At 39.9% G+C, this 14811-nt stretch overlaps 1 protein-coding gene across 1 annotated transcript in view; it reads right to left on the bottom strand.

Annotated features, from left to right (window-relative positions):
• The window catches only part of ESR1 (estrogen receptor 1), a gene marked incomplete at its 5' end in the record, with an annotated part of 286022 nt that overhangs the window by 233841 nt on the left and 37370 nt on the right, over nucleotides 1-14811 (bottom strand). Inside the window, one exon of the mRNA XM_010840906.1 lies at nucleotides 10095-10288. Within this exon, the coding sequence (XP_010839208.1) occupies nucleotides 10095-10288 (194 nt within the window). The remainder of the gene's footprint in view (nucleotides 1-10094; nucleotides 10289-14811) is intronic.

Genomic DNA, 14811 nt, shown 5'->3' with positions numbered 1-14811 from the left:
GATTAAAAACATTTGGAACCTTCGCTTACCTTTCAAAGGCATTTGTTGCCATGGTTTTTAAAGACCTCTGAAAGCTTCAGCTGTGTCCACAAGAGCTGCCAAGAAATAGGGGTTCTATACTGATTTTATTTGTCAAATGCATTTTGTCTTAATTATCTCCAAGATAAAGATTTCTTGGCCGAAGGATATATAAAAAAAAAAAATCCAGTGTTATTTCACAGGTAGAAAGACTATGATTTTGCTTTTCTGAGCCAGTCTTCAAATGCATGCGTGCACTTGTGCACGGACCTCTAATTTTCATACTGTAGCATTTAAGAGTAACTAGCACTTAAAACTGGTAATAGAGATGGCATTCTCATTGAAGGAGGTTTTTAGGTCTTAAATTTTAGGGCTGTGCCTTCCTTTTTCTCTGTTCAGAACAAGGAGCCAAGCATCTGGCAAATTTATCCATAGCTGGAGGTAAGACTTTTAGAAAGTTTCACTATAAATGCTTTCATTTGAAAATTACATGATAACTCATATGTATACACACTAAAACTCTTTGGCCTTTTGGCCCCAGTAGTTTTAATTCTCTTGCAAAATCTGCATGTTTCTGGGTTTAAAAAAAAAGATGTCTATGGACTCCCACAGTATTCATAATGTGGGGGAAAACTTGCTTTTTATTTGAACATCATAAAAATGCTTATATTTGTTCCTGCTGTTTACTATTTTTATAGCTAATGTTTTGGCACCAGCATGTTCTCAAACTGGAAGATCCTGGAGAGCAGTGTTTAGTCCTATTGGGCTAATTTGTGATTTTTCTACTTAGAAGGGCCTTGAACATAAACTTTTAATAATGAGAATGTTTCTTATAAGGTTTTGGTAAGATCCAGGAACTCATATTATCCTGAGAATCAAGAGGGTGTTTCTGGAGTTGCTTCTTCATTATTAATGGACAACCGTGAGGAAGTATTTAAAACATTCATGTCATCAAGTTTCTTTAAAATTTATTGAGGAAATCAATTCCAACTCCCACCAGAAGAGATTACTGCTTCTGTCTCTGTAGCTGCTGGATAATTCTATCCGGATATCCAATTATCATGTCAAATTCAGTATGTCTGGAATGTAACTTTCTCTTGTTTAGTCACTAAGTCACACCCAACTGTTCTTGGGACCCCATGGACTGTAGCTCACCAGGTTCCTCTGTCCATGCGATTTCCCAGGCAAGAATACTGGAGTGGGTTGTATTTCCTTCTGCAGGGGATCTTCTCCACTGACGGATCGATCCCACATCTCCAGCATTGGCAGGCAGGTTCTTTACCACTGTGCCACGAGGGCTAGTTTTTTCTAATCAGCCTTCCTCTTCATCTTCCCAGTTCAGGTAATGACACCATCATTTTCCCTCTGTTTTTTAACTTGTTCAACTTCCTTCTTTTCCAGATATTTCATATTGAATCATCTTAAAATAAGGTTAATTCTTTCACTTATAATATTCTTCATGCTATTCCTTTTCCCATTTCACAATACCAACGTCGAGATTTAGTATGAAGTATGTCTAAGGTTTGTGAATAAGAGCCAAATTCATCCTCATGCTTTTTCAGTCGCTCCCTTCTCTGGTCCCTCTTATATGCCTTTGGCAGATAAATCTTAATTAAAGACTGTTTTGTCATCTCTCTCCCATGATTTAAAAAAATGGAATGGTTTTGTGTTTCCTAATCCTAACCTTCTTTTCATTCTTGTATTTATTCATTGAGTGACTCCTGTAATATGAAGTCTTGATTTGGATCTTGCTTTTGGGAGACTCACAGACAGAGAAAGACACACACACAAACATAAGCAGACCTTGGAGATTTTAAGGGCCAGGTTCCAGACTACTGCAATAAAGTGATCATCACAATAAAAGGAGTCACACAAATGCTTTTGTTTCCCAATACATATAAAAGTTATGTTTATACTATACTGTCATCTATTGTGTACAATAGTATTATGTCTAAAAAATGTACATGCCTCAGTTAAAAAATACTCTATTGTTAGAAAACGCTAACCGTCATCTGAGCCTTCAGCAAGTCACAGTCATTTTGCTGGTGGAGGGTCTTGCCTCAATGTTGATGGCTGATTACTGATCAGGGTAGTGGCTGCTGAAAGTGACAATTTCTTAAGACAACAAAGTTTGCAACATCGATTGAATTTTCCTTCATCTTGAACAATCAGAGGCCACTGCATGGTTATTAATTAGCCTAATTTTAATAGTGTTGTGTCTCAGTTAATAGAGAGACCCAAGCAGAAGGGCAGAGAGTAGGGAACAGGTCATCACTGGAGCAGTCAGAACACATGACATTAATCAATTAAGTCAGTTATCATATATGGATTCAATTGATGATGCCCCCAAAATTACAATAGTAACATCTAAGGCCACTGGTCACAGATCACTGTACAAACATAATAAGAATTTAAAAGTTTGAAATATTGTGAGAATTGCCAAAATGTAATAAAGCGAGATAAAATGAGCAAATGTTGTTCAAAAAATGGCACAGATAAGACACTTGATGTAGGGTTGCCACAAACCTTCAATTTGTAAAAACACAGTATTTGCAAAGAGCACTAAATCAAAGTGCAATAAAACCTGATATGTCTGTACCTGCCATCCTAGGCAATGGGAACAAAATATAATCATCCCAGAGTATCCTTGGGAAATTGGTTACAGGACCCCTTCGGATACCAAAATCTGTTCAAGTGCCTTATATAAAATAGCCATGGCATTTCCATATATGCCACACAAATCCTCCAGTATTTTTTGAATCATCTCCAGATTACTTATCATACCCAATATAATGTAAATGCAAATAGTTGTAAATGCAATGTCAATACTAGGTAAATAGTTAGCTGGCACAAGAAAAATTCAAGTTTTGCTTTTTGGAACTTTCTGGAAATTTTCTTTACTATTTTCAATCTGGAGTTAGTTGAATCCACAGATACAAAGTGTTGACTATAATATGGAGGGTCATAGGAGAGACAGAACTTCTGCATTAACGTCAGGGGTTTGATACAAACACTTTTGACAAAAAGAAATTGTACAGGTAGATCTGGAAAGAAAGTCCCAGCACAGAAATGGGATAATTATGTTTGAGTAACAGCAAGTAGCCCAATCTAGACAGTCTACTTCAGAAGTAGAAATGGTGACTTTAAAACAACTAAAAATACAGGCTAGGGCAAGACTGTGGAAATCCTTGAATGCTTGGTTGTCAAAGGATTATTCTGTGGGCCCTGAACGTCATTAGAGAATTCTGTGCAAAGTGTTGATATGATTAGTGATTTGCTAATGTTAATAGACTGTGAGTGTGCAGACAGGTTTAGAAGGAGGAAACCAAATGAAGTAAATGAGTTAAATGGAGAAGGCAGAAGAAAAAAATTAAATTACTGCAATGATCATGGTGAAAGTTAATGGGGCAAACTCTGGGTAGTGGGAGCTGAATGGATAGACATTAAAGAGATAGACTCAACAGGATTACACAACGCCTCTGATGGGAACCATCAGGGAAGGAGTGCAAACTGAAAAGATGAGGATAACAAGCTCCATGCTTCTAAGTCTGGACACATAGGGGACTGTTGAGGGAACTGATATAAAGGCAGTCAGAAGGAGCTAGTGTTGGGGACGCACAGGAGTCACGAAGTAGCAAGGTTGCTAACACAAAATTGTTAAAACAGCATTAAGTGTTACCTCACACTTCTGGAGGCTAACAGTCTGAAATCAAGGTGTCAGCAGAGCCATGCTCCTACTGAAACCTGCAAGAAAGAATTACTTGCCTTCTGGTATTTGCCAGCAATCCTTGATGATCCCATGGCTTGTAGATGCATCACTTCAATATCTCTCTCCATCATCTCTGTCCAAATTTCCTCTTCCAATAAGAACACTAGTCCTCTTGAATTACAGCTCCACCCCACTCTAGTATGGTGGAGCCTCACCTTAACTAATTGTACCTGCAATGACCCTATTTCCAAATAAGGTGACATGCTGAGGTACTGGGGGCTTAGAACTTCAATATATCTTTTGGGGGGACACAATACAACCCATAACACAGCAGCCCTCAACCTTCTGACATCAGGACCATTTTGGTGAAAGACAGTTTTACCATGGACCAGGGGAGGGGGATATTTTCAGGATGATTCAAACCCATTACATTTATTGGGCATTTAATTTCTATTATTATTACATTGGGATGTATAATGAAATAATTATACAGCTCACCATAATGCAAAATCAGTGAGCTCCCTGAACTTTTTTTCCTGAGCTCAGATGGTAATGTCAGCGATGGGAAGCGGCTGTTAATACAGATGAAGCTTGGCCGCTCACCCGCCACTCACCTCCTGCAGAGTGGAGTAGTACTGGTCCATAGCCCAGGGGTTGCGAACCCCTACCATAACAGATATATATGACAGTGCTTAGGAAGCTGGGCAGATAAACGGATGAGAAGGAGAAAGGAACAGAGGCTGCAAACTCTGGGGAATGCCTGCATGTAGAGAGATGAAGAGGAAAAGCAGAGTCAGGGAGAAGACAAGAGGCCCTTGGTTCTTTCACAGTCGATTTACTCAATTTCCACTGTGCATTTCTTGGTTTATGCTATTTCACCTTTCTGGAATTCTTCTCCAAACTTCTTAATGCCTATGAAAATCCTTCCATTCTTTTCAGGCCTATATCAAACATACCACTTGCATTAACACTTCTCTTGCTAACTTCTCTTAATCAAATAACTCCCTTTTCTGAGGTCTTCCTATAGGTTTTACCTGTCATTCTTTTGACTTCTTGCCATATTCTCTTATTTAACAGATGTGTGCTCAACATGACTATAGTCATGGGAGATATTGCAACAAACAAGGCCGGAAATCAGCTCTCACTGAGCTTCCATCCAAGTGTGGGCAGGAGTATTTGACCATGGCACCTGCTGCATGCATGTGTGCTCAGTTGCTAAGTCGTGTCCGACTCTTCTGTGACCCCATGTACTGCAGCCCGCCAGGCTCCTCTGAACATGGGGTTTCCCACGAAAGAATACTGGAGTGGGCAGCCATTCCCTTCTCCAGGGGATCTTCTTGATTTAGGATCGAACCCTCATCATCTCCATTGGCAGGTTGGTTCTTTACCACTGAGCCATCAGGGAAGCCTGGCACTTGTTGCAGACAGATAATCATCAATCAAGTGAATAAATTTTAAAGTTCATTAAGGGTTTAAGGACCTTAAAGAAAAGTACTTTAAAAACAAACAAAAAAAACACTGAAGGCAAAGATTTATAGGGTTATTTTTGGTGACATAATCAGGGGACACTTCTCTGAGAATACAATCTTGGACAGGAATTGAATGATAAGAAGCCAACCAAGTAGAGAGCTGAAAGCGAAGAAAAAAATAAAAGGGAACTGCTTGTGCTGAAGAAGGAACGCATGCGGTGTGTTGGGGGAAGAGAAGTATGGCCAACCTGGTTGGATTACAGTGATAGGGAGAGAAGTGAGCAGGGATACAACCATGCAGAGTACTTTAAGTCATGGAAAGGGATCTGGACTTTAACAGCAGTGAGCGTTTGAAGTACAAGAGCATGTGACCTGATTAATGCATCTGAAATATCTCTGCTGCTGTTATGTGGAGACTAGACTGTGGAGGGGCAAGTGGGGAAATATGGAGACCAAAAATGCAGGAATTTTGTGTGAATGTACTGCCAGAACCAACTCTGAGCCATATCCCTGAAAGGACTCCAGAGATAAGACAGCTCTGTAACAAGAGAGTAGCCTCCACATCTACCCCATCCTCTGGCCTTTTCTAGACAGGGGTGCACATGTCAAGACAGAAGGCAACTGGAAATGGGAAACTAAACATAAAAACTAAACCATCTTGGGCAAACAACAGTGAGTTCCTAAGGACAAAGGAACTAAGTTATCTTTTCACAGACTAGCTGAACAGGCCTGAGGTTCCATGGAAAGTTAGTCTCTGCTCACCCCTGCTGCTGAGGGAGCTATCCAGGGTGCTGGACTCTCACCCTGAAGCTTTCTAAGGCCTGATGGGTCAGAGTATCTGTTGTCCTTGTGGGACCCCCGCTGTGTTGCAAATTGGTACCATGTCCTTCTGGCCTTAGCTAACCTTTAAGCCCCAATGTGTGCCTGGGCCATGTCCATTTGGTGTCGTGTTAAGCATCTTCCATAGATCCCTTAGAAAGAAAAGAGAAAGTGGCAGCATAGCCAGGGGTGTATAATAGGTTTGAGCCTCCACTGTGCCTCATGACCATTTATAATATGGGCCTTTATAACATTTATTTGTAATACTATGACCAAGCAGCAAGTTCTGTGGAGTCCTTTTTCCTCCAAATAATATTCAGATGAAGTACCTGGTTGCTGAAAGTGACAGTGAAAGTGTTAGTTGCTCAGTTGTGTGCTACTCTTTGCAACCACATGGACATTAGTCCACCAGGCTCCTCTGTCCATGGGATTCTCCAGGCAAGAATACTGGAGTGGGTTGCCATTCCCTTAGGGTATCTTCCCAACTTAGGGATCGAACCTGGGTCTTCCACACTGCAGCCACCAGGGAAGCCCTAGTACCTGCCTGCTGAACCTATTTATATATATAATATATTTATTATTTATATATAAATAATATTTGTTATTCATATATTTATATATAATAATAGTTATTCATATTTATTTATATGTATTTAGTTTATTTTATTTATTATTTAGTATATATATCTATATATACATATGAGTTTATACAACTCATCCAAGGGTCTCTGCCTACAACACATCTTAAGGAACACTGCCTCTCTACCTGCAATGATTAATAAATTCACAGAATATCCAATTTCACCCATCTCCCTTAAGTCATGTCCTTGACTTTGCTTTAAAAAAAAAAAAGTACGTTTGACTGGAAGCCATTACTAAATGTCTTGAGTGATCAAGCTCACACACTAAGTAGGGGATGAAACTCTGTATGTTTTCAAGTCAAACACTTTACCTCTTCAACTAAACACTTAGAACACTAGAGCAATCTGATGGATACTCATTTCTAGCTCTTTTCTTAAGTAAGAAGAAAAGCAGGGAGAGCTACAGCATCTTCAGAACTTTCTACCTGCATCATGTCAGACCCTTCACTGTCCTTAAATAGGCTTGAGGGCCAGTGTGATTTATAAAGAGTCATAGAAGTTCAGCAAAACTTTTTAGCTCCAAGTTAATAAGACTATGATGAGAAAGACTCTATTGCTCTGGTGTTTTCCTTTTATGTGCACAAACAAATCAAATAGATGGAAATGCCACAAAAGTAAAAAGGAAGTAAATTACTTTGTTTTTACACAGCCTAAGAATAAATACATGGCCCAGGAATGCCTTTGTTTAATCAAATTGTATATTAATTTTGTTAATTTTTATTCATAGAACTCCCCAAACTCTATCTTATCTCCTAGTCTTTGCTCACATACTCAGTTCTATTTTCATATACTCATCCTGCCCTTCTTTTTGCTTACTTGCAAAATCCTCCAGACAATTTTAAAACAGGAAACATTCTTTGAGAGCCTGACTAAACCCCCACCAGGAATGAGTGAAGCTTGGACCCTATAAGACCTGATTTCAACCTGTCTTGGTACTTATTATACTGTAATTTAATTGCTGGTTTATTTGTTCATCTCTTCTACTACCTTTAAGCTCTATGTGGATAAAGACTATGTCTTGCTTATAACTATATCTCCAGGACCTCACATAGTGCTTTGCCTAGTAGGGGCATTCGATAAACAAACTAATCCATTAGGGGACTTCATGACTTATAAGGTTCCCCCATCTTTAACAGTCTTTTTTCTGTTTTCTGTTCTGATGCCTTGATGTCTACAGACAATACTAAGTGCAACATGGCGTTACACGGCACAATCCTAAATGCTGAACCTCTGTGATAAAAAGAACTATGTGAAAATGCTGTCACTGTTCCTTGGAGGAAGGTCATTTCTATCCTCAATCTCAGTCTTTTTACATCTATAACTGCCAATATTTTCCCTATATTCATGTATTGTTTTCCCTATCTGTATCATAGCATAGCTCTTTATACCGACTTTCTAATTCTCTCATGAGAACAAATACCTTTGCCTCCTCCCCAAACAAATTCTAAATTTTGTGGGATTATGGATTATGTCTTACACATATTTTTATTTCTCTCAGAACATCTAGCACAGGTACAGAGTAAGTTCTCAATAAACATGAACAGATAAAACATTAGATTTGGAAATCATCAATTTCTCTTTTCATACATTAAATCAGGAGTCAGCAAATTACGGCCCACAGGCCAGTTGTACTTAGTTACCTGCTTGTGTATATAAAGTTCTGTTGGCACACATCCATTTATTTATATAGCGCCTGTGACTTCTTGCCACAATGCCAAAGGTGCACAGCTGCTACAGACTGCATGACCTGCAAAGCCGAAATAGTTCCTCTCTGGTTCTTTGCAGTAAACCTTTGCTGACCACTCTTCTAAATCATTTTTATAGATAAGAGAACTCAGTCTCAGATAAATGACTTGCCCAAGTTTGCAGTTGAACCTATCCACTAAATCTGCCTCTGTCAGATGATTTCTCCATGTCAGATTAAATGCCTGATAAAAAATATGATATCTTAGATTATATAAAAGTAAATAAAAAGGAGGACCACAAATGAAGATGGCTGTCAAAAGACCTTTAAGGATTTATACTAACTTAAACCAAAATACAGATATAATTTTCCTAAATGAAATAGTGTCTGCTAGTAAAAATTAAATAGTCTATGTTGATACGTATATTCATATAAAAATTTACTTGCATATATTATAAATTTTAGTAAAATGCTGACAAAAAAAGGTCCAAGCCTTACAGTAGATTTCTAAAAGATGTAGAAAGTAATAGCTGTCCAAAAAAAGTGCTTTGTAAATGGACCAAGTTGACCTCACACACTGCTCTATTAAGATATGAATAGCCTTTTAAAAAATCCATCCACTGGCAATGGAAGGAAAAATAAATAGTGTGTATCATTCCCCAGCTTTCACCCCACATTAGGGCAGTGAAGAGCTACTGCAAAAAGTCTGTGAGAATAGTGATTCATTCTCTATTCAAAAGTGTCTGCAATCAGTACCTCTTAATTTAGTAGAGTCCGGTTTTTAACAAGTTACTTCAGTCTCAGTTTCTATACAGGGAATCACATAAAAACTCCATCGGAAATATTCTTAGTGCTTATATACTAAACTTTGCTTAAGCTGAAAAGGTAAAGGAATAAGAACAGAGAAAAATGGTCCAGTATTAAGACAAAAGATTAATCCAGCTAGACTGCTGTCAGACCTCTGTTCTTCTCAAAGGATCTTTCGTATAGATATTTTAGGTAGTAAAAATGATTGGTGGCCCACCCCCAGGGCATCCCCTATAGACAATATAGCAAAAGTATAGACACTCCTGGAGTAGAAATGAAATGTAGCTGGCAGTCTATCAGAGAAACTGCACTTGGAAAACGATATACAAGAAAAGGGTCAAAGCAGACACTGCGAATGAAATGAATGAAATGTTACGGGTGCATACTTAATAACTGTTTGGTACAAATAATACATCCCTTATTACTGAGTCTTCTCATTTTAGCAAAAGGTCATGTTCTCCATTGAGACAACAAAGAAATGGAAGAAGAACAAGAGAAGAATGAGTTAAATTAGAATTGGTCTGGAGCACAGATCAGAACACAATGCTTATCTAGGCAAAGCCAAGTTGGAGAAATAACTATGTATGGATAATTAATATCACACAACATCACATAAGTCTAGCTGCCTACAACACACAAAGATCCACTTGCCATCCCCCAATCATGGCACAGACAACGGCTCAGAGAACCAGCTATTGAAATCCTCTTCCTGTAGAGTTGCTCAAGACTGTTGGGATCTTGCCAGATGGAGGAAGCATAATTACTCAGCCACAACTACCCTGACATTTGCCAACTCCTTCTCCTGGGACCTTATCTCTTCTCCATGTTTCTCTCATAGATGCTAGTGCACTCACTAGGTATTAGCGTTTCCTGATCATATGTCTTCCTCTGTTGCTTCCCCTCTTAGGATTAAAAAATGGGATGAGTTGTTTGCAACACACTATTACCTTGAATACTTCTCTTGAAGAAGGCCTTACAGCCCTCGCAAGACCAAACTCCATAATGGTAGCCTGAGGCATAGTCATTGCACACTGCACAGTAGCGAGTCTCCTTGGCAGATTCCATGGCCATGCTTCCCTTGTCACTGGTACTGGCCAATCTCTCTCTGCCACCTTGGCGTCGATTATCTGAATTTGGCCTGGGGAAAAAAAATAGGAGAAAAAACAAAACAAAACAAAAAAAAAACCCAGTGAATCCATTAACATTAGAAAAGTAAAACATGCACTATCCTCTAAAGAATAAGAGGCTTGGAAGATGTAGCAGATCCACTTTATTCTGACATTTTGAAATAATGAATCATAATGTAAGCTAATCTTTCATTACCTCTGCAACCGTCTGTTGCAGCAAAAGGTGTTTGCCTATTATATTAACCTTGAGGGGAAATTGTTTATTGCAAATCTGCTTAAAAAATGGACTGCCTACACCAGAATATATTATTCAGAAAATGACAAAATGAAATTAGCTGGTTTCTATTAGATTTATTCATTTTTTTAAGGATTCACAATGAACTCAGAACCATTAGAGACCAATGCTCATTCCAATTCCAGACCATGCTAAGGGTCTTTAGAAAGTGGAGACAAAGCATAAAAAAGGGGAACATGTGAAACTCAGATGAACCAATGAGCCATGTAGAACAAGTGCAGAAAGATAATTCAGATTTTTATGTCACTGTTATCAGATAACCCTAGGTATCAGTTGTTTAGACTTGGCTATAACTTGAGCATACTAGTCAATGTTCAATATTCCTCTTCAAGAACATGCAGAATGAGAAGAACAGAAGAACACAAGAGATTACACCAGCCTTGAAAATTTTTAGGGAGGAAGCACATCTCAGAAAAGAAACTGAGAAAGTACAAACAAAAGTTCTGGGAGACCCAAGGAAATGGGGAAGCAAAAAGTTTAAAGAAGTAGAAATCTTTAAAAAGGAGAGACTGATAAAGTGAAGTTGGATTTGACATGAAGAACACTTGGCAAGGAGTCTCAGTAGACAGTACAAGCCAACCCAGTGGCTGGAGAGTGGATGGAATGTAAGGAAATAAAAATAAATGAGGGCCATTTCTTTGAGAACTTGATGCAAACGCGAAGAGAAAGAGATAGGGTTGTCACTGAAGAATATAAAGATGAGAAAGGATTTTCTCCCTGGAGGGAACTTGAGAAGTCACGCAGATTGAATGGGCCAGCAGGCAGGGAATGGTAGAAGGTACAAGGAAGGGAAAAGAGAATAAAGTCAGGAAGAAAAGTAAAGCAGTCGGGATTAAAGACACAGGTAGAAGGAACAGCCTCACTGAAGATACCTTGAAGAAGACAGGGAGAAACGAGATCAGGAAAGGAGTAGATGAGACTAGGTTTGTATCTCTCATGGAGCCAAGTATAGGAGAGAAATTACCCTGACCCCAGGATTTGCTGGGCATGCACAACAGAATAAAGGTAGAAGGCTGGGGAGCGTGTGGCCGGAGCCCAGCACAGTGCCTGGTATGTGGCTGGCACTCTATACTATCTTGAAATGAAAAGTGTTCCAGGGTATATAGGGGAAAAAAGGAAGTAGAAAACTATTTGAAGGAGAAATGGAATGAAGCCTATGACATTTAAAAAGAAAATAAGATGAGATAAAGTGAACTGAAGATAGAACTTCCAGGGTCTCTTGGTTAAGGAAACTCACACTTCCTGCTTTCCACTGACTGCCCAAATAAACAGACCACCCTGCCCATCACCATTCCTTCCTTTCACAAGCCTTGACCTTCCTTTTAGGGCTTCCCTGGTGACTCAGATGGTAAAGAATCTGGCCGCAATGTGGAAGACCCGGGTTCAAATCACAGGTTGGGAAGATCCCCTGGAGAAGGGAATGGCAACCCACTCCAGTACTCTTGCCTGGAAAATCCCATGGGCAGAGGAGCCTGGAAGGCTACTGTTCTTGGGGTCTCAAAGAGTCAGACACAACTAAACTTAGCACGCATATCTTTCCTTTTAGTTCAAATTTTGCAGTCCTTCCCTGCTCTCCTCACTTATTAATACTGTCCACAATCTTGTGGCAGTGGTTCTCAAACTACATTTGCCATATTCACAAGACAACTAGCTCCTTGGGTTGAGTCAATTTTTTTCCATTCTAAATGACTTAGCTCTTGGGTTGGCAGCCACAAATAGGAGTTCTTTGTTTTTTAATATCCTCAGAAAGCACTGCCTGTAGTTCATTTCTTACCCATCTCTTTCCATTTCATCACCATGCCATCCACACCCCCCCTACATAACCTCAAATCTTTTTACTGTTTATTTACTCACATCTCATGCACAAGTCAAGTCAGCAGATACCAGTTGTGAATATTTCACTATAGAAGCTTAGCATCTAGAGAGGGAAGGTGTGGTTAGCAAGGTGACATTCACAAACTTGGTGTCTTATACAGCTTTTTAAGCACTGAAAGTGAAAGTCGCTCAGTCGTGTCCAACTCTTTGCTACCCCATGGACTATACTGTCCATGGAATTCTCCAGGCCAGAATACTGGAGTGGGTAGCCCTTCCCTTCTCCAGGGGATCTTCTCAGCCCAAGGATCGAATCCAGATCTCCTGCACTGCAGGCAGATTTTTACCAGCTGAGCCACAAAGGAAGCCCAACAATACTGGAATTGGTAGCCTATCCCTTCTCCAGCGGATCTTCCCAACCCAGGAATCAAACCGGGATCTCCCGCATTGCGGGCAGATTCTTTACCATCTGAGCTATGAGGGAAGCGCTTTAAGTATTGAGCCCTATATTAATAACTAGCTTAGCACCTAACACATAGGAAGCATTCAATACACATTTAATGAATGAATGAATGAATAGTATGTGCATGGGCAGAAGTCCCAAGGTATTAAGTATCCTCCACCCATCCCTGCATAATAAGACACTGTATTTTTTTTAAATAGTGGTAAGATACACATAAAATTGATCATCTTAACCATTTTTAAATGTGCTATTCAGCAATAAGTATATTCACATTGGTGTACAACCAATCTCCAGAAATTTTCCATCTCACAAAACTGAAACTCTTTACCCATTAAACAACAACTCCTCATTTCTTCTTCTCCAGCCCCTGGCAATCACCATTCTACATTCTGTCTCTATACATTGGATACTCTACATATTTCACATAAGCAGAATCACACAGTATTTGTCTTTTTGTGACTGGCTTATTTCACTTAGCATCATCTATGCATGAATTCCTCTCTTATCAGCTACCCCTAATCCCCATACACTGGAGGTAATATATCCTTGTTTTGAATTCAATAGCCGGCCTTCATTTCTCTTCTGCTACTTACAACATTATCACTCCTTCAATTGTACATTCTCGTCTTCATTGCTGTCCACTAGGTTCCCTGTGTCTTATTCATCATTGGAATTCTGAGTGTTCATAGCACAAAGCCTCTTCCAGAATAGGAACTCAATAAATATTGATAGCAAATGAATTAATCAATGGCTGAGTTGATAATATAACAATTTTCAAAACAACATAATAGGCTATGCATATACTGTTTTTAAGAATATTGGTAAAAGATGTAAGAGCAAAAGCCCATTTTTCCCAGACCCAGCACAGTGGTGTGCTGTCAGCAAAGTGCCTTTCATCTACACTTTATCTTTCAGATAGCCCTGGAGTACTGAAAATTCACTGTAGACATAGGGTGTGAGATCAGAAGGCTTCGGAGAAGATGAGGGGGATATTACATTGACCACATCTCCTCTCCATTAAGCAACATTTTTATCCAATTGGGAAACTCATGTGAATAACACTGTCAGTCATCATTTGAGCTCAGCCCTGCTCTACAAAGACTCCCAAGCCAGGGTTTCATGAAAAAAAAAATAATAATATAATCCAGATCAAGTAAAAGGGCAAGTGAGGTCCTCTCACAGGCTGTGAAGCCCTGTCACACCTTAAAATGCAACAGTCAAGGCTGTTGAGTTAAACCAAGCTCATCTGGCCCAACTGCATCCAGATAGAGATCTGTGTCCTCAGAATGCAGATGAACTTGGCCAGGTAAACTGCAGTGGAAAGGCACAGAGTGGGAGGTCCCCGGTCTGGACTCAGACCAAGACACAAGAGTGCGCCAGGCACCAACCCAAGGTGAGAACAGTCTCCAGGGATGAGCTTACTTACGGATCCTGGACTCATCTCTTCCGGCTGTCCTCTGCCTGGTCTTGCCCGACTGCAGCTGTCACAGACCCGGAACTCTTAGCCTCACACCTCGCCAGTAGCAAGTGCTTCTATTACACTTAGGGCAATCTTTCTTCTTCTTCCTCTATCTGCCTTGGGCTTTTTTATTTCCATAGGACCAATATCAACTACTCTCTTTCATTTCAGTTCAGATCAGTCGCTCAGTCATGTCCAACTCTTTGTGACCCCATGAATTGCAGCACGCCATCACCAACTCCCGGAGTTCACTCAGACTCAACATCCATCGAGTCAGTGATGTCATCCAGCCATCTCATCCTCTGTCGTCCCCTTCTCCTCCTGCCCCCAACCCCTGCCCCCCGCCACCCAGCATCAGAGTCTTTTCCAATGAGTCAACTCTTTGCATGAGGTGGCCAAAGTACTGGAGTTTCAGCTTTAGCATCATTCCTTTCAAAGAAATCCCAGGGCTGATCTCCTTCAGAATGGACTGGTTTGATCTCCTTGCAGTCCAAGGGACTCTCAAGAG

Source organism: Bison bison, unplaced genomic scaffold (assembly GCF_000754665.1).
Source record: "Bison bison bison isolate TAMUID 2011002044 unplaced genomic scaffold, Bison_UMD1.0 scf7180017864148, whole genome shotgun sequence".
In the NCBI taxonomy this organism is placed as follows: Eukaryota; Metazoa; Chordata; class Mammalia; order Artiodactyla; family Bovidae; genus Bison; species Bison bison.
This window is presented reverse-complemented; position numbering and strand designations above follow the sequence as displayed.